General features: G+C 37.4%; 2 protein-coding genes and 1 pseudogene across 2 annotated transcripts in view; 2 read left to right on the top strand and 1 right to left on the bottom strand.

The window, feature by feature from the left end:
* The first annotated feature begins 517 nt into the window (after nucleotides 1–517).
* LOC131796342 (GFP-like fluorescent chromoprotein amFP486) lies at nucleotides 518–2,569 on the top strand (annotated as a pseudogene).
* Nucleotides 2,570–5,968: 3,399 nt separating this feature from the next.
* Nucleotides 5,969–25,127, bottom strand: part of LOC131771742 (fibulin-1-like) — a 55,947-nt gene continuing 36,788 nt past the window's right edge. Inside the window, exons 2-5 of the mRNA XM_066162480.1 lie at nucleotides 7,003–7,933; nucleotides 6,444–6,553; nucleotides 6,193–6,309; nucleotides 5,969–5,998 (exon numbers count right to left, since the gene is read on the bottom strand). Of these exons, the coding sequence (XP_066018577.1) occupies nucleotides 5,969–5,998; nucleotides 6,193–6,309; nucleotides 6,444–6,553; nucleotides 7,003–7,882 (1,137 nt within the window). The 5' untranslated portion in view covers nucleotides 7,883–7,933. The remainder of the gene's footprint in view (nucleotides 5,999–6,192; nucleotides 6,310–6,443; nucleotides 6,554–7,002; nucleotides 7,934–25,127) is intronic.
* LOC136281721 (GFP-like fluorescent chromoprotein amFP486) lies at nucleotides 17,643–20,953 on the top strand. Its single transcript, XM_066168530.1, has 5 exons — nucleotides 17,643–17,725; nucleotides 18,855–18,952; nucleotides 19,483–19,701; nucleotides 20,099–20,308; nucleotides 20,739–20,953. The coding sequence occupies exons 1-5, from the start codon at nucleotides 17,708–17,710 to the stop codon at nucleotides 20,869–20,871; spliced, it is 678 nt and encodes a 225-aa protein (XP_066024627.1). The 5' UTR covers nucleotides 17,643–17,707; the 3' UTR covers nucleotides 20,872–20,953.

Genomic DNA, 25,127 nt, shown 5'->3' with positions numbered 1-25,127 from the left:
GTTTCCCACGCTTTGTTTGAATAATGTGTGGGTGGCTATTGTTGTCAGTGTTTTTCCACGCGCGACAATAATTGTTTAAGCGCAAACAGAAGGTTCTTAAAAATATTTTAAGTTTGAATAAATATCGATGATTATATTAGATTTATTTGATGAGTTGATAAATTTTGGCAAAATCAAGACTTTATTAATAATAGTTGGATGAATGTTTCATTTAAAAACACTGAATACAATTTTGTAAAAAATAATGTACCCGGAGCATCCGCAAGTTTATAGTAATATTTTGAAAATGACAAAAAAAGCACAGAAAATGTATTCGGAGAAACAAGAAGTAAATTAGTGCGCCGGCATGCCCATTTCCCATTAATCAGGCGCACTGTATTAATTTGATATGGCGTAAGCTGTACCTTAAGAGTGGAAATCAATAATTTCTATTGTAATGCGCATGCGCTGGCAATTAATTAAAACCAGCTTGGGTCTTTGAATTATCAATGTCAGTAGAAAATAATTGTTCATTTCCTTTTTACTTATTCAGGTCATTCTAAGAGACATGAATTTGAAATTTGAAATGAAGGGTAGTGTCAATGGACATTACTTTGAGATCGAAGGTGAAGGAAAAGGAAAGCCTCACGAGTAAGTGTCTCTTAAAAGACAGACCACGATGAATTATTTCATTATCATATATTACGATTTATTTTTAAACTTAGAGTTGATAAGATCACATTGCAGTCGTCACATAAGGGCCTGATATCAAAGTATCAATGATTTTGGGAAATTATCAAAAATGAATAAAGACTTTTTTGAAAAGCAAATTGAACAAGATCAAAGATTCATATGAAGATTTTCAGGAAAAACTGTCTTGTTTTTATTCGAGTTTTCAAATTACCTAGCCTATGACAGCAACTTTTCATCTGCTTCCGTGATCAGGCGAGGTGTAAAGGCTACTGCAGAGCTTAGTCACAGCTTAATTCATTTGCGATACAAATTACCAACAGCCTATGACATCGAACGATTCTTCATCTACATCTAAAGCTACCTCAAATTATCGTATAAAAGCTCAGTCACAGCTAAATTTATTTGCGATACTTTTTTAGGTCATACATGAGCTGTTTCTGAAAATAGTTTCCAACACTCTTCTCATCTTATTTTAGAGGAGTACAGAAGTCCACGTTTTGGGTAACCAAGGGAGGACCCCTTCCATTTTCCTTTGACACACTGTCGTCAGTCTTCAAATATTGAAACAAATGCTTTACTAAGTATCCCGCCGGCATGCCTGACTATTTCAAAGAAGCATTTCCTGCTGGAATGTCATTTGAAAGGACATTTACATTTGAGGATGGAGGAGTTGTTACAGCCTGTGGAAACATTTGATATAAAAGTGATGAAGAGTATCGGATTGACACAATACTCTTTAAAATTAATCTTCAAGGTCATTTTTTATACGGAGAAGGGAGCGCCCTTTTTGAAAGTGTAACTAAGTTGTGACTCTCCCGAGAACGCTTCTTGTCTAGCTACAGGGGAACAAACATACACAAAAAGCATAATTACCAGAGAATATGCAGACTGCTAAATTTTGAAATAGGCATCTGTGAGAAAATGGATTAAGTTAGAAAAACGTCGTAACATTATTCTACAGAGTACGTTGCACTCTAGGTATGTGACACAGTTACAAGAGTAATTTTACGTGTTTTAATTGATATCTCAAATTTTCTTAATTATACAGTCTTGAGGGAAATTGGTTTAAGCACATATCCATGTTTCATGGCGTTAACTTTCCCGCTAACTGACCCATAATGGAAAAGAGGACAATTGGCTGGCACCCTTCCTTTGAGAAAATGACCGTCTCCAACAACATTTTGAGAGGTGATGTGACTATGTTCCTACAACTCAAAGGAGGTAGTTATCACAGTTGCCAGTTTCACACTTCTTACAAGTAATTGTTCTGTCTCTGTAACAGCTCCAACGGTTGAGTATCATTCCTTTTGAGAATTTGGATCTCATCTTCTGTGTTTTACGGGATAAAAGCAACCGAAGAGAACGCTGGGATGAAAAAGGCCTTGAGAAAACGGCTTAACACTAATTTCCCTTGTCGATAAAATGTTTGGGATCGAATAAGATTCTCCACAAGATACTAAAAGTTATCTATTACAAGATCCTTTAAAGCTAAGAACGTTCCCTTCCCTGTATTTCTTAGTAAAAGATGTTCAGGGAAAAATAATCATTATTAATACAAGTAATTGCTGAACTTCACTGTACCAAAAGCAAAGTTCAAAAGCATTGATGTTCATAAAATAAGTAAAAAAACCCAACGCTGATAGGTTACGTAAAACACGTATCTTGTATTTTGATAAGTATTTTTTTCCTTTTGCGCAGAACAAAGGAGACGGTCACGCTGCCTCAGAACCACGTCGTAGAACATCGCATTACGAGGACCGACATTGAAGATAAAAGGGTCCTTCTGGAAGAAACTGCTGTGGCTCATGTAAACCCTTTGAAACTGGGATGGAACTATTTTGATTCCCTCATTACCTCTGACGTTATTGTAATACGAATCAGGTCAGTTGAAAAATAAAAAAAATAAACTAAAAAAAAGCATTGATGATCAACTGTGTGATTGTCCTTCGCCCTAGTTACTGGGCATTAACTGAAATCTCCGAAAACAGTAACTGATTTACATCTCTCCTTTTGATTCGTGGTAGAAAAGTTCAGAATACATCATGAATCCCATACTTTTCGCAATTAGTTCTTACCACCATAATGCAAGTGTAAAGCGAATGGATAGAGTCAGATCAGATACCCGTGAATACCCAAAATACAAAAGATACTGAGGAAGCCAACTAGTAGCCTCTATTTCCTTTCTTTACATTCCGATCGTTTACGCAAAGAAAGCAACGGTTAGGAAGTGAAAACAAATGCAAACAAAATTTCTAAAAACGAATTAAGACTTGTAACTCAAATAGCACTTTTCCTTTGCATATTTATTGAAATACCCTAGATTAGGATAACTTAATAAGGGGGGGGGGGGGGGTTGGTTGGATTTCAGGAGAAGATGGGTTGTTTGTAAGTGCTGGATCACACTCTTGCTCCACAGCCGACCACGAAAATCACCTAAAATAACTTTTATCAAGACACGTCTTAACCTCAAACTCTGATTCTGTCAAGCAGCTCCCTGTTACGCTAACCCACGCCACCGCTGAGGGGCTAACGAGGGCTCGGCATTTTCAATCTCCCAAAATTTTAACATCTTTATTATAAAAGGCCGCTCTAAGGAGACGACGAGCCAATCCATATGCAGGTAGATAAGCCTTCAATCAAATTATTTATTGAGCCCTAACTTATGAAATAGTTTTAAAGACTTAAAGAGAGAAAGAGTTATTTGTCTTACATGATCTGAATAGTTCCGCCTAAACTCTGTGGGGTAATAAGTAATATTTTATTGTCTCTCCTTCTCTGGAATTCTTCTTAATCGTTTGTTCTCTGAATTTCAATGAAAATTCCCTCTTTGTAGTATTACCTTTTGACTGCGACCTTGCCTAGTATCGTTTAATGGGTCCGTCGACTATTATGTCATTTACCCCTTTTTTAGGTGGATCTGCGGTTAATCCAAGCTGATTATGTTATCAGTTGTGTCTGTGCACCATCCTTTAAGGGGCCGCAGTTTTTAATCTTTACTTTTAGAAAGCATTAAACAACAAGATAATGTTAGCATGCGAGCGGTCCTTAACGGCTCCTATTTTGAATACAAAAATAAGAAATGAAATTCGGCATTAAACATGACTTCGTGCGAGCGTCTCGGTTTTATGTAACAAGTAAATCCCGAACTAGTCAAAACTACGACAAAATTCTCGAACGCGTTTGGTTATAACCAGCCCGATTTGAACACTAATAGGAAAGTGTACGTGTCATGCTTGTAATTGGACAGTGTAATAGGACAGTTAATGGGACAGTTAAAGGGAAAGTGAACACGTGTACGTGGACACATTTAAATGAACAGAACGCGTCATGGGCGCGCGCTGTTGTCTCGCATTTCGACGAGTTAACTGATGTTTTGTTAACGAAATGTATAACAGATGTCTAGTTTGGACTACACTTGGAATATTGGACTCCACTCGGTCCTATTACCATTATTGAACTTTGATGATTTTTTTAACTTTGATGGTTTGACACTTTTGACAGCTTTAATCTTGTACAGCCGATCAGATTTATTTGAGCCATTCTAACAAGGATTCTGATTGGCTTATTGTAGCGTGCTTTATGAGAGTATAGAGCATGCTGACGACACTGTTCTTCGCTTTGGAAATAAAGTTTGTTTTGAAAATTGAAAGTAATGCTTGGGGAATTTAATGGATTATTTATTATAAAACAAATAGAGAAGCCTTGACTGTGCTCTGTTCTGTTACGTCTCGTGTTTCTCCCTACACTTCTTTCGTGCTCTATAAGCATGCAATCAATGTATCTTTTAAGCTTTAAATGTGATAAGTTATTGTCAGTTTGAAAGACTTTGCCAATGTTTGCTTGAAAATGGTTTCCATTCAGCGTCTAATAAAGTTCTAAATGATTGCAAGTAAATGTCAAGTCTATGCCTCTCCTTCTGGAACACTCATGATCATTATCTGAAAAAAAAAAAAAGGACACCCACGCAGACGTATGCAAATGACGGAATTGCGGCAGGTTTTTCTTGAATTTTGTAATATTGTGACTGGCAGGAACCAGAGACTCAATGGGGTTGTTAGAGTAAATACCTGAATCTGTTATTCGTTTATGTGACATATACACTCAATGGTTTTAAACAATTAGTTAGGAATCTGCAGTTACAGGGCAGGAATAGTTTAGATTGAAAGCGAGTTATAGTAACCACACCATATGTTTTACACTGCATTTTGTATTGAGGCTTAAAAGTTAGTGAAATGCTTCGCAATTCTTTGTGTCTTTTGAAATCTACACTTGAACAACATTTCGTAGCGGAGATTGAAAAGATTGATTGTCTGTGCTAATACAATATAAATTAAACTAATGTAATCATTATAGTATCGTGCTATATTTTTACTCTATCTGTCGTCATTCTTTAATGTGTAGAATGTTCTTCCCTTTTGTGAGGGAGAATGGTTGAGGTAAAATGCATACAAATATACATCTTCCCTTTTTGCTACATTTTTATTTCTCCTCCCAAGAAACCTCGGTTGGGGAATACAGCAATACACTTTGCAAATCAAAAACAATATGTTCTTGTTAGTATACCGACGCATCTCTTGTCCAAAACCATATCATTTGAAGATTTTCACAATAATATATTGAAATATTTTCATTAAATTATTTATGCAGGTGAACTCAATTGAAATGACCGACTGAGCGTTTGGTGTTTCATGTGCCACTAACTTTAATAAGAATAGAGGGGGTAAGTTTCTAGAGGTACGGTCGTGCAACTTCGGTAGGGGAGTATAACGATCCCCATTGTTCCGGTGAGTATTGGTTTCCCGAGAGGTCAGACTCCAATTTGTTCCCTCGGCAGTTTGCTGTCGTACTGATCTCCCGTTGTGTTTCTTGATCGTTGGTATCCACGCTCTAGGAATTTCGATTCCGTTTTTCTTATTGATGTTATCAGGGTGAAGTCTAATGTGGATACCTTCTTTGACTCTTCGGGTGTATCTTCTCTTGTTCTTCCATACTCTCTTGCGTAGGTCTTCCCGTTTCACTAATGTAGATTTTGCCACATTCACAGGATGCAAATCCGCCACCCGCATTATATCGCCGAAATACAAATGGTAATTCTTTTCAAACTTAGTTTGGAGTTGGAACGAAGCATGTAAATGAGTGGAGATTTGGACTTTGGAGGGGAAGGGCGATGGAGTATCCCTACTCCCTCCGTGATTACAACGTCACAAATGATGTTGATATTAAAAAGTAGAAATTCTGACCACATGCAGCTTTCTCAATTCAATCTATCGAAGCATAATCTGGAGAAACATTTCAATTAACGACACAGGCCTTTCAGCCGAAGAAGCTGTGGGATAAAAGAAGACAAAGTTAGGAAACAGAGCAAATCAGACTAACAGTTTTGGTAGCCGTGCGTTGCTCCTATCTTTCAGTGATATGTGAGGATACAAGCTATTGGACATTACACTTGTTTAAAAACCCGAAAAGTAAGGGGGTCATTATACATACTAGGTGAGCAAACTCTTAATATAGCTTGCTTACCTTTACAATGTCTGCCATCTCCCTGATATCCGCTATTGCACGAGCACTCATATGATCCAGAAATATTTGCACACGAAGCTGTCTGATGACAAAGGTACCCTGCCCATGAACACTCATCTTGATCAAAGCACGAGATACCGTTACCATAGAAACCAACTTTGCACTAGCACAGGTAAGATCCCTCAGTGTTGCTGCAAACTGCGTTTGTATCACAGGGCTCACTTCCGCGTTCGTCCTTATCGCAGCAGTACTTTCCGTTCCCATAATCCATCAGCGCACTGACAACTGAAAGAGCCCTGAGTATTTATGCAACGTCCGTTCGAGCTGCATCTTGATTTTCCGTCTCTGCACTCATCGATGTCTAAAAAGTATTGAGGTAAGTCGTTTATAGTAAAAGTAGAAACATTGGTAAACTCCTGACATAAAGCAAGCTCCCGGATTACGTGCAAATCTAGAGTGTGCTGAAACATTATTCCATACTTTGATAGATGGCAGACCCTGGAGCCATGAAAGGCAAACGCTTTTGATCTTGTTACTGTACCTTTTTTTGCTTTGGATCTTGTTACTGACATGTGAAAGAGTCACGCACCTGCCAGTTTCGTTTTGAACACTGATCATCTCTGAGGTAAAATCTGATAATTACTGGCTAATTACATGCATTATAGTGACATATTCACCTCCTGATGAAATAATGTTAAAGGGAAGTGTCGAAAAGGGTAGCTTGAAAAATTATTACTCTAACACGAAATAAAGGGGTGTTCGGGTGGGACTTTTGGGACCATGAGATGAAATTGTGGATTTTGTTCTTACCGTTGCAATGCCGTCCATTTCCGAAATACCCTCTTTTACAGAAGCAGCTGTATAAACCTTGATTGTTTAGGCATTCGACATGATCGCTGCATAGATGAGTTCCAGCGCTACACTCATCATCGTCAAAGCATAAACGGTCCTCCTTTCCATGAAAACCTTCATTGCACGAACATGTATATGAACCTTCCTTGTTGTTGCAAGTTGCTGTGGAACTACAGTCCCCAAAACCGTTCAGACATTCGTCAACATCCTGACAAACTTGACCATTAGCTGAGAATCCAGAATTGCAGGTGCATTCGTAAGATCCCAGAGTGTTAGTGCATTGTGCGTTTGCATCACACTTGTGAGTCTCATCCTCACACTCATCAACGTCGTGACACAAGTGTCCATCACCCAGGAGGCCTGATCTACATGAACAGTTATAGGAACAAACAGTGTTTCTGCATTGTGCAGAAACACTGCAATTATGGATGTATGAATTAAACTCATCTACATCTTGACATAATGTTCCATTTTTTTCGAATCCTTCAAGACAGGGACAATGAAAAGAACCAATGCTGTTTTGGCAAACTTGGTTATCACTACAGCTGATGATTCCAGAGGTGCATTCTTCCACGTCGAGACATGAAAACCCATCCCCTCCGAATCCTACGAACGGATATGTGCAACTGTAAGAGCCGAGGGTATTTTTGCAGACAGCACCAAGGCTGCTGTTATTTGCACTCGTTTGGCACTCATCAATGTCTTCGCACAACGATTCGTTTCCAAGGAATCCCTCTAAGCAGCTGCAAGTGTGTGAGCCCATGGAATTAGCGCAAATTGCGTTCTTGCTACAAGTATGGGTCTTGAGCTGGCATTCATTTGCAAGTGGCGTTTCCATCACAAAATGGCTTCTGACTGCAGTTAAAACTTGTCGCTAGTGTTGGTGCATCTGCTAAGGAGAGACGAGACGGATCAATATTTTTATACCGAACTTTAAAATTCTCCACGGCTGATGAACTTTTTTTTTATTATCTCAGCGAATTTTCTGGAGACCCTACATAAATTATTCAGAAGATCGAACCGAGAGACAACAGCTTTACATCAGTACGTGCAAATTGCTTATCGAAGTATTTTCTTGTTCTCAAGTTCACAATCGAAGATAAGCTTAAACTCCTGATATCCATCGCTGTTCTGTTTGTATCTTTAACAATTAAGTATTGGTGAATGAGCTAGTTAATTTCTGTAAGAATGTTGAGCAACTCTCACGCCAACAGTTACATTTTCTGAGATTTATTCTACATCAGAACAATTTTCCTGTGATTGCTGTATTCAATCCTTTTACCCAGCGAAATGAATAGAGACTTTTTTGAAAAGCAAACTGAACAAGGTCAAAGATTTATAAGACAATTTTCAGTTATAAACTATGGGCTAGCTTGTTTCTGCGTTTGCAAATCACCAACAGTCTATAACATCGACTTCTTCATCTGCTACCAGAGTCAGGCGAAGTGTAAAGCTACTTCAAATTATCGAACAGCTCATTCACTGCTAAATTTATTTGCGATACTTTAATTTCTTACAACTTAACATGAAAGTTTTTGCAGTATTTGACTTAAGTTTGAATTATCATGAGCATAAAATACTTGGTCTTTCCTAATTTTCCTGTGTTTCAGGTCATACATGAGCTGTTTCTGAAAATAATTTTCAACACTCTTATCGTCTTATTTTAGAGGAATACAGAAGTCCACTTACTGGGTCACAAAAGGAGGACCCCTTCCATTTTCCATTGACGTACTTTCGTCAGCGTTCAAACATGGAAACAGATACTTCACCGAATACCCTGCCGACATGCTCGACTATTTCGAACAAGCTTTTTCCTGCGGGAATGTCAGAGTAGCTTACATTAACTGAAGTCCTCGAAAACAGCAACTGATTTACATCTCTGTTTTCAATTCGTGGTGGTAAAGTTCAGAATACATCATAAATCCCATACTTTCCGCAGTCAGTTCTTACCACCATAATGCAAGTTTAAAGCGAATGGAAAGAGTTAGATATCCGTGAATACCCAAAATACAAAAAAGAGAAAATACTGAGGAAGACAACTAGAAGCTCCTATTTCTTTCTTTTTTTCTTTTTTTTTTACATTCAGATCGTTTACGCAAAGAAAGCAGCGGTTAGTAACTGAAAACAAATGTAAACAAGATCGCTAAAAACGAATATAAGACTTCTCAGAATGTAACTAAAGTAACACTTTTCCTTGGCATATTTATTGAAATCCCCTAGATTAAGGGTTATATGCGAATTCGAAATGTACACTACAATTGGTTAGCGAAAAATGCTACATGGGTATCGAAGTGATTTCTGGCCGGGCACCCCGCTAATACGGACACAAAATTGTGGTATGAAGGGAAACCAGTGTCACAAGAGCAAGCGTTGGCTCTATCTTTTCCACTGCATGGGAGCACTTAAAGGTTGTGAAAATATAGTAGCGGCAGCAATATTCCTTGCTTTTTATCGGGATCGGGCGAAACAGCCCCCCTCCTTCATCAGGGCCGTTCAGCCGACCTCCACAGCACTGACCAAGTAGACTGAATGTTTCAGATGTAAAGAGGGTCTTCAGCAGTATTCATCTTCTTTGGACTAACCTTACATTGCAGTCTCCTGCTTGCTAAACTAACTTCAATGCTAAAGTTAAAAGAAAACTTCTTAAATGTGTTTTGATCCGAACAATGCATTTGAATGGTCTTGACAGTAAAACCATTTCTATTTTAAAGAGATGGTCAAAGATTTCATGTCACTTAAAGAAATAGTTGAAAAAAGTGATCTGTTATTCTCGTCTTATTTTTCTGTAATCCAATTTAATATACATTTAATAATGTTTCTACTTAGATCAACCGGGAAGGTTGACAAAGAATAATAAAATTGGTGCGAAAAAAATAAATGGCATTGGGCTTTTCTAAACTGTTTTGACGAAATAGTTCTGTCATTCTATTACACAAAGTGTCAAAGCTACGTATCCTAAAATTCGTCCTAAGCCAAAAGAAAAAGAGAAAGGGAACAATTTCACGCTACTTGAAAAGATAGTTGAAAAAAACTGATTAATATTCTCTCCTTATTCATTTGTAATTTGATTTGATATAGGTTGAAGAAGATATCTTCGCTAGAAAGAATGATTGCCTTCGATCTTTTGAAAGACTGTTTTGACGCAGTTGTTATCAGTTCTGTTGCTCTATTACACAAATTATCAAAACTACGTATCGTAAAACTTTGTTGTTTATTCTGGCGTTATTGGATCTTTAATTTATTAAAGAATAGTAAAAGCGATCGGTAATTTCAAGCTAAAATACTCGTAATATGTTGAGTTAACCTGCCTGCTTCTGTAAAGACTGACTGAAGTGTCATATGCAGACGGCAAAGTTTAATTATCAAAGAGGAACATTTGTGACCCTCCACGCGAAAACAGGGAATAAGACACGAGTACGCGTGCAATGACACGGCACGCTAAGCATGTCACCAATCTCATGGATATGCGTATACTTAATTGGCAAAATAAAGATTGGCAAGGCAGCTTTTGTGTGGCATGCTTAAGCCTTTGTCCCTACTAGTGTGCTAGGTGTCACGTTTAACGTGCGATATGACACGCGTGCGAGATGATACGCGTGCGATAGGGCACGCGTGTCTTATAGATAACAAAGTAAGTGCAACAAAACCACAGACGGTGAAAACTAAGACAAGAAAGTCATGCTCTCGTCACAAAAGAAAATGACAATCAATTTGATTTCGGCACAGCTTTCTAAATCTATTAATTTAATTCAGTCTTGAAAATTTCTTTCATTAAAAAAAAAAAAAAAAAAAAAAAAAAAAACCGAGAAAAATGAATAAGATTATCAAAAATTAAAAAAATTTAACAGGAACAAACTCTTATTCTTAAGTCCATTCGTTTCGCTTGTGATTAGTTTGAGTTCATATTTTTTCTTTTATAGTTAAACAACAAGTCGTCGTAAACAGTCGTAGGCAACTCTATCTTTGGGTCGCTTGGTTTCTACATGGTTTCGCCATAGCTCCTGATAACTCTGTTCAAAATGCATTGCAACTCTAAGAAGGTGATGCTCAAAAGAGATGGACTGTCATGATTGTGATGAAATATTCAGTAAAAACGGGGAAAAACCACGACGATTTCCAAATTATACTTTTTGAAATTTTGAAGAAAAACGAGTGACGCAAAACGAAATCACAGCGGTACGAATCACAGAAACAATTTTTGTAGTTGGCTTCAAAAGTTGATAGATGCATGAATCAATAGACAAGAGACTTAACTGGAATGGAATTATATTAAAAAGTTAATTTTTTTTTAATTTCAAACAACTTATTTTCCGTAACTATAACTATCCTCTTTTTCAGCTTGTTGCATAACTCTCAAAGAGGGTCATTTCGTCGTCCTTGTAGTGTTCTACGAAACCGAAAATTAAAAGGTGATGGCGTTCTTTAAAGAGCCTAGGTTAGAATGTTCAAGAACAAATATAACGTTGACGTCTCAACGACTGCTAATTAAGTTTACATCTGAGACGGACAACGTTCTCGACCCAGTTTCTTACCAGTATTTTTTCTGCACGCGCCGTTGTTAACTGACCTTCCCGTCCTCTTGCTAAATCACTCTACTGCAATTTCCTTACGACCACTGAAAATCATCCAATTGAATTAACAACAGCTATAGGACGGTATATAAAAGTTCGATGTCAAAAGCAACAACCGTATTAGTTAACTTGGATCGGTTTAAGTTCGAAGTTCCGTCGGTTTCCTTAAAAAGTTAAGCATCTGAGACGAAAAGATGTTGAAAAGTAATAATGAAAAGATTCAACAGACTGAAGGAATTGAAAACATTTTTTCTAAAGTGAAGTATGAATTACTGAAAATGAATTAGTGCAATACTCCACCATTTGCTACGGAAAGCATACACTCTTTTACCTCACAACGGCTAACAGACATGAAACTTTTATAATACTCCCTTTGAAACTGGATATAGTTTTGTTGAACCTAACAGGGCCGAAAATTAGATCAGGGCTTTTCCTTTTTATTGAGGGTACAAGCGGATTCAGATACTGCCAATTTTCCCTAAAAAACAAACAGAATATATTTCTAGGTTTTGTTTTTATAAAGTTATTCTGCTCTTGAATATGCGAAATATACAACTGTGCAACTGGTCCAAAAATAATAGGTACAATTACATAAACATTGTCTTGCACCCCGCTATTGCGAACACGAAATCGCAGTAGCGACGGAACACAGTGCCGCAAGCACAAGAGTTGGATGTATACTTCCACTGCAAGAGAGAAACAAAGGGCGTAGACGTATTGTATCAGTATCGAGTTGCTGTCCATCCAATGGACAACTAGACTTAACAAAAACACAGAAAACAACATGGTTTACACATACGGAAAAGGAAAAGACGAACATTTTTAATTTTGAAGTTTCGTATTGGTCTGATGCGGCATTTTTTTTGCCCTTTTTTCGGTTGAACAAAGGATTAATTATTAAGACAAGATAAACATCTGCTTCATTGAAATTAAACGACTGGTTTCATTGTTTTAAAAAACATGATTGACCATAGCTGACAGCGGCACCCAAGGGCAATTCGTGTTTTACAGTTCAAAAGTATTCCCAAGGTCTCGGTGCAGACTCCAAAATTTATTCAGCAGAACCGAGACGTTGAAAGTTAAACCTAATAAATCACGAGTAGTTTTCCCTTGATTTTAATGTGGCGGAACCTTTTACGTTTACAGTTGAATGAGGTAAACGATATCTCACTCGTATCTGAAACATATATTAAAACCATATCTTTAAACTGATAAAGTCTTACCATACATTATTTCAATTCATTTCTTGGACATTTGAGCGCAAGGATCAATTGAAAACGGCTGTTTCAAATCGGAACGGCCCGGGAGGAAATTTCGACTTTTCTAAAGGCTTTTTTAATTTGGCCATAATTGAGACTTTTTGTTCTAAATGAAACTATTAATCCATAACCCTAACAATACTCCACCATTTGCTACGTAAAGTATACGCTCTTATACCTCACCTAGAGTGTGTTGTATAGTTCCTCTGCAAAAGAGCAACAAAGGGCGTTGACTTGTCGTAACAGCAGCAGCAATATTCCTTGCCCGGTATTTTTCGGGCTCGAAAAACTCAAACCTATCCTTCGTTAGGGGTCAGCCGACCTCCACACCACTGATCAAGTAAATTGAAATTTCAGTTGTGAAAAGAACATTCCAGCAGTCTTCATCCCCTCTGGACTAAATTCACATTATCTCCTACTTACCAAAGTCAATTCAATTCAAAATTTAAGAAAGAATTCTTTAAGGTTTCGGTCTGACAAAGAGTATTTTAATGGTTTGAGCCAACAAGCACACATGTACATTCTTCCTAAACACAAAACAATTTTTAAATTTTAGAAAAAGTGAACAATTTCACGTCATTTGGATGGAAAATTGAAAACTAATTATTTTCCTTTTCTCTATCTGTTATCCAATTTAATGTAAATTTATGAGGTAATTCAATCCGTATAATCAACCAAGAAGGTTGAATAGATTACTGAAATTAGTGAAATGAATGATTACGTTTTCCTTTTGCACACTGTTTTGACGAGATTTTTATCAGTTCTGTTATTTTTTAAAACAAATTATCAAAACTACGCATCGTAAAACCTTGACGTTGGCTCTGGCACTAAAGAAATTTAAATTGATTCCAAGGGAGTAACAGCGATCGGTCATTTCACGCTACAATATTTTTTACATGTTCATTGTTGAGTAAAAAAGTAAAATAGTCAACGCTGCTTCCATTTCGAGGGGAAATTTATGACCAGACTTAATAAAATCACAGAAAAACAACGTGATGTACATATACGGTCATATACAACAAAGCAACAGACGAACCCTTTTAATTTTGTAATTTAGCACAGGTCTGAAGGTGGCAATTGTTTTTGCCCTTTTTTTCAGTTGAAAAAAGGATTGATTATTAAGACCATGTAAACATCTGCTTCACTTAAATTAAACGATTGGTTTCATAACTTAAAGAAAAACATAGTTGACCTCAGCTGACAGCGGCGCTCTAGAGCAATTTGTTGTTTGACATGTAATGATTAATTGTAAATATAACCAAGAAATCTCCAGACTGCTTAGTCATGCTGACTTGCATACCATAGAACTTTTCAAAACATTTCATCAAGTCACGCATTTATTATCTAATACTACTAAAATATTTCTTAGGTGAGCTTCTGGAATGTCCCAGAACACTTTGTGAATATCTATAAAGACTCATCTATGTAGTAATAAGAGTACTTGTTGTTGTCGGAGCGACGACTGCTTTGAGAGCTATACCGAGAGAAAGTTACGGCGGAAGATTGCTCATTTCAAAGAACTTTGGAGACAGCAGTGAGACTGTGTCAGTGATTAGCTTGCATAAAGACTGTGGCGGGCTTAATTAAGTTTATCAACGATAAGTATTGTACTGCTTTTAGGAGTCGCCCCTTAATAAGAACATTACTCGTTGTTTAATACAGTAGTTGAGTTTGTGGGATTGTAGCGTTTTTCTGTCGGTTAGATTACACCGTAACAGACAGTTCAAAAGTATTCCCAGGGTCTCGGTGCAGGCCCCAACATTTTTTCAATAGAAACTGATACGATGAGATCTAATAAATCATAAGTACTCAGAATTTTTCTTTATTCCACGCTCGTGACAAGACGAGAAAACATTTTTCTCTATTTCCTTACCGAGCTCAAAACTTACCATCTCCCTCTCCTATTTACAATCATAAGTATGTTTCCCTTGTATACAGTTCAGTTTTGACTTGTGAGTCTCGAATTGCCGTCTGCATGCGACTTTATTTTACATAAGGAAAGCTTCAATGTCCACTTTAATTCCCTTTTTTAGCTAAATGTTGATTGAAAAATGCACTCTCGCATGCCAAGTGACAATGTAAAATTAATTTGCCTGTCGCTTTACGCGTCGTCAATCGACGTTCGTCGTTTTTATTTGCAATCGAATAATGCAAACATATGGGCGGCATTTGACGGTATTGATATTGATTAAGACTGCACACCCTCGAATACTACGAAAATAGAATGGAATGCGCAAAGGTTATCAGTCTCGACAGCGTCGCTTCAATTGAATGTCAAAACGTATCTTTTGAAAGTAATGGATCCACATTGAGAGTAAGGAGGTTGGGGCAAAAAACTAGATACCGTGAACTCTTTAAAATTTAGTATTTTTCCCAAATTCTGTTGAGGCACTTTCTTTTGAAACTGTATTTCGTCGATATTTCTTCAAACGATAAGATGAAATTAGCTTTTGAAAAACATGGAGAGTGTTTCAGCATCCTGCACATAGCAAAACTGATTGTGCCAAACGCATCACGTTGTAACTAGTTTCTACCATTGACTTTGCGGACAATTGTTTTCATTTCAGCACCAAAAGTACCAGAATTGCCTAAATCGTTTCCACTGTTAAAGAGCAGCCAATTTCGTGGACGTAGCAGTAATATTCATTGCCGTTAGTGGACCGGCTCTTGCTTTATCAGGGCTCTTTCTTTAATAAAGCTATTTAATTCTTCCCTTAATCAACTGAGTTGATGATGTGAACTTCCACGCAAAAGCCATTCTACACATTTCGTGCGTTAGTCCTTCGTCAGCCAAGTCACGCTCTCAACTCAATTTAACAAAAACTAAATCAGCTGATTATGTAATTATTAGATTGAACGGACCGAAGGAATTCAAAACGTCAAGCATACGCTTTTATACTTCACAACGGCTGACGAGCATGGAATGACTATAATAATTTCTTTGAAACTGGATATAATTTTGCTGAACCTAATAAAGGCGAAAATTAAAGTAGAGTGTTCCTGAGGATTTTTTTACTATTATTCTTGAGGGTAAAAGTACATTCATGATCAGTTACTGCCAACTTTTCATAAGAGAAAATCAGATCACATTCCCAGGCTCTGTGTTTATAAAGTTATGACGCTTTTTAATATGCGAAATTTACAGCTGTGCAACTGGTTCAACGAAAAAATATGCTACGATTGCATAAACATTGTCTTGCACCCCGTTATTACGAACACGAATTCGCAGTAGCGACGGAACACAGTGCCGCAAGTACATCCACCTGTTGGATGTATACTTCCACTGAAAGAGAGCAACAAAGGGTGTGGAAGTATTTCATCGATATCAAGTTGCTGTCCATCCAATGCGAAATTTATAACTAGACTTCACAAAATCACAGAAAACAGCATGATGTACATAAAAAAAAAACATGGTTGACCTTAGCTGACCGCGGCACCTAAGGGCAATTCGTGTTTGACAGTTCAAAGTATTCCCAGGGTCTTGACTCCAGAAAAGCATTGACTAATTAAATACTAGTCGTCAATGCTTTGACTATTTAATAAAGTTCGATGTCAAAGCAACATCAATTGGTTCAATTTTGAAGTTAGTCTGTTTCCTTAAAAGGTCAGCATCTGAGATGAGGATAAAATGTTAAAAGTAACAATAAAAACATTGAACGGACCGAAGGAATTAAAAACGCCAAGCATACGCTTTTATACTTCACAACGGCTGAGAAGCATGAAACGACTACAATACTTTCTTTGAAACCGGATATAATTTTGTTGAACCTAATAAAGCCGAAAATTAAAGCAGGGTGTTCCAGTGGATTTTTAAAATTATCCTTATTGAGGGTAAAGCACATTCATGATCAGTTATTGCCAACTTTCCATAAGAGATAATCAGATTACATTCCTAGGTTCTGTGTTTATAAAGTTATGGCGCTCTTGAAAATGCGAGACTTACAGTTCTGCGTCTGGTTCAACGAAAAAATATGCTACGAGTGCATAAACTTTGTCTTGCACCACGCTATTACAGTTCCTCTGCAAGAGAGCAACAAAGGGCCTTGACGTATTGTATCAGCAGCATTATTCCTTGCCCAGCTTTTTTCGGGCTCGAAAAACTAAAACCTATCCATCGTCAGGGGTCAGCCGACATCCACACCACTGATCAAGTAAATTAAAATTTCGGTTGTGAAAAGAATTACATGTTCATCGTTGAGGCCTACTTTACGGAGCTAAATTCTTTCTTAAGATGACGTTTCGAGCGTTAGTCCTTCGTCAGCCAAGTCACGTTGTCAACTCAGTTGATAAAACCAAACCATCTGATTATGTAATCGTTTGTGTCCGTGTACCGCCCTCGAGGGTCCCTCCGCCTCTCTTTTTTATTTGTTTTTGACCTTGACTCTAGCAAAGCATTGACTAATTAAATAGTGCCTTGTCCAAATGGTATTTTAATTAAAGAGGAAATTAAATTTGATAACAATCATTCATTAGTGCACCTTCGTGTGACGAAACAGATTACTAACCAATAAGTTGCTAGAAACAGTCTCAAATCTAACAAAAAGGTATTGAAGGATTACTATTATGTTACATGATTTGAAACACCTTTTAAATTTTACTTAAAGTTAAAGTTACAAACACACCCGCACTAAGCATGAACCAATTGTTAAATATCACATGATGGTTCACGTGTTATCATTATCATCAATGAGCGTTTGTTTGTTCTATCTTAGTTATTAACATCAATCCACCCTAAAGCTCCGGTCAGTTCAGCTTGGTCGGCGACGGAGTGAGCTACAACAGGCTATCTCAACTCGTAATCCAGTTTGGAAAATCAAGCGGCTTATCCTCAACATGTCTCTTTCAAAGCAGGTTAGTGAATTCTTGGAACTAAGCAAAGAAAGTCGAATCTGCCCCGGTAACAAAGAATAAGGTAAAATCGTCCGAACGCAAATTGCTATGCCACACCCAAAACATGCTCTTCAAACGTTATGACTTTTTTACTAAAATCAAGTAAAACAATAATCCTCGCAGGTGAGCTGTAATAAGCAGAAAATAAGCTTGACAGGAGCCATCACTCCTGGCTTGATAAAATTAGACTTCGACAGGATTCAAACCTGTGCCTCTCAAATACTAGCTGGGCGCTGATACTAACCAACTAGGAATCCACACGTTAGGAGAAAGGCAAATTTTTATCTGACCTACGGGTGAAAATCAGGTGAAACAATAATCCTCGCAGGTGAGCCTCAATTTGTCTGAGTGTTCCAGCCGGTTCCCAAGAAGGATTTGCAATTGTTGAGGGAACAAAAATTTGTCTTCGTTACTACTCATTATTTATCGACCAAGGGGAGGAGGTTGTCGGGGTTGAAATCTGACAACTTGCGCCCCCCCCCCCCAAAAAAAAAAAAAAAAACATTCCCCCTTCCCCCCGTCCTGGTGAGTAAAGACTGGCCCCTCAGTAGACGAGCCCATCTCGCTGATAACACCATGCTGACAGTTCTACCAGGCAAAAGATAAATGTTAAACTGAACTTGAGCGCTTTATTTCGCCAGGTTAAAAAGTTACTGAAACAGATGCATGCCCCACAAACCGCAGACAGAAAAATGCCGTCGTGTTGTGTCGCTATACTAATTAACCTGTCTTCTTGTATCAGTTATCGCTTATTTAATTCATTCTGCATGTCGTGAAGCTTCAACCTCACCTTGAAGCTAAATTCAGTCCAATGTTTGTTTCTGATGCGATGAAATATTGCAGCGCAAGGAAATATTTTAAAAGAAGGTCAAAGAGTAGAACAATTAGATATAAAGAGCCAAATGGTGTGAGGCGCACTGAGTTAATTTGATATGGCGTAAGCTGTATCTTAATAGTAAAAAAAAAATTATATTTTATCGTTTCAGATACGGAGCAATTAAATACGCTGGTAAATTAAAACCAGCTTAGGTCTTTGAAAAATATTACTGTCAGTAGAAAATAATCGTTTCTTTCCTTTTTACTTATTCAGGTCATTCTAAAAGATATGAATATGAAATTTGAAATGAAGGGGAGTGTCAATGGACATTACTTCGAGATCGAGGGTGAAGGAAAAGGAAAGCCTTATGAGTAAGTGTCTCTTAAAAGACAGACCACGATGAGCTATTTCGTTACTATGCATTGCAATTTATTGTTAAACACAGAGTTGAATAAGATCACCTTGCAGCAGTCAAATAAGGCCTAATGTCACGGTGTCAATGATTTTGGGAAATTACCAAAGTGAATAAAGACTTTTTTAAAAACGCAAAGTGATCAAGATAAAGATTCATAAGAAGATTTTCAGTCATGAACTATGAGCTTGTTTTTATTCGCGTTTGCAAATTACCAACTGCCTATGACATCGACTTCTTCATCTGCTTCCAGAATCAGGCGAAGTGTGAAGAATACTGCAAATTATCCTGTAAAAGCTTAGTCACAGCTAAATTCATTTGTAATACTTTAATTTCTTACAACTTAGCATGAAAGTTTATGCAGTATTTGACTTAAGTTTGTATTATCACGAGCATAAAATATTGGGTCTTCCTAATTTTCCTGTGTTTCAGGGCATACATGAGCTGTTTCTGAAAATAATTTTCAACACTCTTATCATCTTATTCTAGAGGAATACAGAAATCCACTTTTCGGGTCACCAAGGGAGGACCCCTTCCATTCTCCTTTGACATTCTGTCGTCAGCTTTCAAATATGGAAATAGGTGCTTCACTTATTATCCTGAGGGCATGCACGACTATTTCAAACAAGCCTTTCCTGCTGGAATGTCGTATGAAAGGTCATTTACATTTGAAGATGGAGGAGTTGCCACAGCCAGTGGACACATTGGGTATGAAAGTAATGTTTAGTATGGGATTGAGATAATACTCCTTTAAAGAAATCTTCAAGGTCATTTTTTACACAGAGCAGGCCGCACCGTTTTTAAAAGTGTAACTTAGTTGTGATTCTCCCGAGAGCGCTTGCTGTCAAGCTACATGGGAACAAAACTACAACTTGAAAAAGCATAGTGACAAGAGAATATTCAGACGACTGTATTTTAAAGAGGCATCTATGGGAAAATGGGTTTAATTTGAAAAAAATCGTAGCGGAAATGACAAAATCTAAAAAACAAAATGCGCTAATGCATTATTCTCCAGGGCACATCGCACTCTAGGTATGTGACATAGATATAAGGGTAATTTTACATCTTTGTTATTGATTTCTCAAATTTCTCTTAATTTTTACAGTCTTGAGGGCAATTTATTTACACACAAATCCATGTTTCACGGCGTAAACTTTCCCGCCGACGGACCCATAATGGGAAAGAGGACAATTGGCTGGGACCCGTCCTTTGAGAAAATGACCGTCTCTAACAACATATTGAGAGGTGATGTGACTATGTTCTTACTACTCAAAGGAGGCGGTTATCACAGTTGCCAGTTTCACACTTCTTACAAGTAAGTACTGTAACAGCTCCAACGGTTGAATATCATTTCTTTTGAGCTATCGGTTCTCATCTTCTGAGTTTTACGGGATAAAAGCAACCGAAGAGAACGCTGGGATGAAAAGGGCCTGGAGAGAACGGCTTAATACTAATTTCCCTTGTCAATTAAATGTTTGGGAGAGAATAAGACTCTTCACAAGATACTAAAGGTTATCTATAATGATATCCTTTAAAGCTAAAAATGTTTCCTTCCCTGCATTTGTCAATAAAAGATGTTCAGGACGATGGAAAAATAATCACAAGTAATTGCTAAACTACACTGTACCAAAAAAAGTAAAGTTCATAAAAAAGTAAAAAAAAAAACCAGTAAAAAAACCAACGCTGATGGGGAACGTAAAACGCATATTTTGTATTTTAACAAGTATTTTTTTCCTTTTGCACAGAACAAAGGCGCCAGTCACACTGCCTCCAAACCACGTTGTAGAACATCGCATTGTGAGGAGCGACCTTGATGACAAAGACGGCAAGAAGGTCCTGCTGGAAGAATATGCTAAGGCTCATGTTAACCCTGTGTAACTGGGATGGAAGTATTTTCACTACCTCCCCGAAAATTTCTGACTTCATTATAATACGAATCAGGTCAGTTGAAAAATAAAAAAAAAAAGATAAAAGACATTGGTGATCAACTGTGTAGTGGCAATTTCTCAATTCGTGCAGCCATTAATACTCCCTTAGACTTAAAACTGGATACAAACATTTTGTCCATTCGTTCAAAACAAGAGTTTTTTCATGACTACCTTCACTTTCTAATAATGCGGGTAGCTACTTACAACCCATTCCGAACAGTTGTCCTTCTCCCTAGCCACCGAGCATTGCGCGAGTCAATTGGTCATCATAATTAGAAACTGTAAAATTGAGACATGACTTTTGAGAAATTATGACTTGAACATATCATTAACTAAATTTTCGAAAACAGCAACTGATTTACATCTCTGTTTTCGATTTGGGTGATAAAGTTCAGAATACATCGTGAATCCCATACTTTCCGCAGTCAGTTCTTACCACCAAAGTGCAAGTTTAAAGCGAATGGAAAGAGTCAGATCCCCGTGAATAAATGCTTTATTTAATAAACACTTTATTTAAACTCAAAACACCGATCAGCGAATTCATCATAGAAAAAACTGGTATGAACCGGTGATAAGTAATAAAAATACTGTTAAAAATACAATTCACCATGGATACAAGTTAAGATTAAATTAAAAATTACCAAAAAATATTTACAGTGATAAAAAATTTATACTCTTCATTTGTGTTGTGCCTCATCTGATTCTACTAAAAGTTTAAAAGTTTTAATTTTAACAATTCTCAACGTTTCACAAACACACAGTTCTTTGGGGAGGTCATTCCATTCCTTTGCAGCGGCATACTCGAATGTTGACTGGCCCATAGCTGTTTTTAATCTTGGGAGATGAAGCTCCCTACTATCTCTGAGGGCTTTATTTTACGGCGAAGTTGTGATCTCAATGCAAAATACCCTTGAAGTTGCCTGGGACAGTGATAATCGTTTACGATGTTATATACTCGTTGGAGACGTAAATAACGGCGCCTGTTAGATAATGTTAACAGGCCAAGTCCCTCTCTCATTGACTGTGTGCACGCTAAATGATTTGTTCTTAAAATTTTTGACATTGCTTTGTTTTGCAACCTTTCCAGAAAATCGGAGTTCTTCTTGCTGAAAAAACCCCATACGATGCAGCCATAGTTTCAAATAGATAAATTTGTCGTTTTGTAAATCTTCAATAAAATTTCAGGGCTAAGGAAAGATGAAATTCTACTTAAAAGTTTCAGTTTAGGATAAACTCTCGAGGTAACATATGACACGTGATTGTTCCATGATAATGATTCGTCTACCACCACGCCAAGATACTGAAAATGTCTCTGCTGTTTTAATATTGAGTCTCCGTAAAAAATGTTAATGTCTCGGTTGGTTTTGAGTGCTTTGTGGGACGCAATAATCATGGCTTCCGACTTTATGAATAACCAATATGCAAAAGATAAAATACTGAGGAAGCCAACTAGAAGCTTGTATTTCCTTTTTTTATTTATATTCAGATCGTTTACGCAAAGAAAGCAACGGTTGGGAAGTGAAAACAAATGTAAACAAGATCTCTAAAAACGAATTAAAACTTGTAACTCAAATAGCAGTTTTCCTTTGCATATTTATTGAAATATACTGAATTACGCAAACTTCCTATAAAGGGAGATAAGAGGGGGTCGGATTTTAGGAGAAGAAGGGTTGTTTGTAAGTGCTGAATCACACCCTTACTCCACAGCCGACAACGAAAACCACTAAGAATAACTTTTATCGAGATACGTCTTGACCTCAAACTCTGACTCTGACAAGTAGCTCGCTGTTACGCTGACCCACGCCACCGCTGAGGGGCTAACGAGGGGTCGGCAGATGCAATCTTCCACTTTTAAACATTTTTATTGTAAAAGGCCACTGGAGGGAGACAACGAGTCAATCCATCTGCAGGCAGATAAGCCTTCAAACAAATTGTTTATTGAGCCCTAACTTATGAAATAGTTTTAAAGAGTTATGGAGAGAAAGAGTTACTTGTCTGACATGATCTGAGTAGTTCCGCCTAAACTCTGTGGGAGTAATAAGTAATATTTTTTATTGTCTCTTTCCCACTGGAATTCTTATTATTTGTTTGTTTTCTGAATGTCAAATATAATTTCCTCTTTGTAGTAATACCTTTTGGCTGCGACCTTGCCTTATCTCGTTCCATGGGTCAGTCGACGTTTGTGTCGTTTATCCCTTAATAGGTCGATCTGCGATTAATCCAATCTGATTATGTTATCAGTTGTGTCTGTGCACCACCCTTTTAGGGGTCGCGGTTTTTAGTCTTTACTTTTAGCAAAGCATTAAACAATAAGATAATGTGATAATAGCGGCACTTAAAGGCTCCTATTTTGAATACAAAATTAAGAAAGGAAATTTGACGTTGAGGATGCCTTCATGAGAGCGTTCTGGTTTTATATGACAAGTAAATCCCGCTCCAGTCAAAACTTCAACAAAATTCTTTAACGTGATTGGTTATCACCAACCCGATTTCAGCATTAATAGGACAGTGTACGCGTCATCCTTGTAAATGGAAAGTGCAATAGGACAGTTAAAGAGGCAATTAACACGTCATAACTATGTAAGTGGACAGAACACGTTATGAGCGCGAAAGAAGAATGATCAAAAATTCAAAGAACTTTGGAGACAGCAGTGAGATTATGTCAGCGGTGAGCTGGCATATAGACTGTGGCGGGCTTAATTAAGTTTATCAACGATAGGTATTGTACTGCTTTTAGGAGTCGTTCCTTGTTAAGAACATTACTCACTGTTTAATAAAGTAGTTGAGTTTGTGGGATTGTAGTGTTTTTCTGTAGCTTTGATTATACCGTAACAGACAGTTCAAAAGTATTCCCAGGGTCTCGGTGCAGACCCCAACATTTATTCAGCAGAAGCTGATACGATGAAATCTAATAAATCATAAGTACTCAGGATTTTTTCTTTGTCCCACTCCGGTGACAAGACGAAAAAACATTTTTCTCTATTTCCTTACCGAGCTCAAAACATACCATCTCCCTCTTCTATATACAATCATAAGTATGTTTCCCTTGTATACAATTCAGTTTTGACTTGTGAGTCTCGAATTACCGTCTGCATGCGACTTTTAAATCAGTTTTCAGAAACAAGCGATCCAAACTCGACAATGAACATTGCTCTGGGGCCAAATGTTATCCAATAGTTCAAAGTACAGAAGTAATCGTTTCGTAACCCTGTCAAGCAGCCGTCATGGGTTCTCTCTATTTAGCCCTCACAATAATAATCACTGGGATAAGTCATAAAACTGTCTTGAATGACGTTTACAAAAGAAAGATTTAACTGATTCTTGATGATGACATAAGTAAAGCTTCAATGTCCACTTTAATTCCCTTTTTCGCTAAATGTTGATTGAAAAATGCACTCTCGCTTGCCAAGTAGCAGTGTGAAATTATTTTTCCTATCGCTTTACGCGTCGTCAATCGACGTTCGTCGTTTTTCTTTTCAATCAAATAATGCAAACATATGAGCGGCATTTGACGTTAGTCATATTGATTAAGATTGCACATCCTTGAATACTACGAAAATAGAATGGAATGCGCTAAGGTTATCAGTTTCGAAAGCGTCACTTCAATTGAATGTCAAAATGTATCTTCAAACGATAAAATGAAATTAGCTTTTGAAAAACATGGAGAGTTTTTCAGCATATCTTGCACATGGCAAAACTGATTATGCCAAACGCAACACGTTGTAACTAGTTTCTACCATTGACTTTGCGGACAAATGTTTTCATTTCTGCACCACAAGTACCAGAATTGTTTAGATCGTTTCCACTGCTAAAGAGCAGCCAATTTCGTGGACGTAGCTGTAACATTCATTGCTGTTAGTGGACCGGCTCTTGCTTTATCATGGCTCTTTCTTTAATAAAGCTATTTAATTCTTTCTTTAATCAACTGAGTTGATGATGTGAATTTCCACGCAAGAGCCATTCTACACATTTCGTGGGTTAGTCCTTCGTCAACCAAGTCACGTTCTCAACTCAGTTTAACAAAAACTAAATCAGCTGATTATGCAATCATTAGATTGAACGGACCGAAGGAATTAAAAACGCCAAGCATACGCGTTTATACTTCAAAACGGCTGACAAGCATGGAACGACTGTAGTACTTCTTGAAACTGGATATAATTTTGTTGAACCTAATAAAGGCGAAAATTAAAGCAGGGTGTTCCAGAG

This window comes from Pocillopora verrucosa, chromosome 1 (assembly GCF_036669915.1).
Source record: "Pocillopora verrucosa isolate sample1 chromosome 1, ASM3666991v2, whole genome shotgun sequence".
In the NCBI taxonomy this organism is placed as follows: Eukaryota; Metazoa; Cnidaria; class Anthozoa; order Scleractinia; family Pocilloporidae; genus Pocillopora; species Pocillopora verrucosa.
The sequence above is the reverse complement of the archived record's forward strand: the minus strand, read 5'-3'. Positions and strand labels throughout refer to the sequence as shown.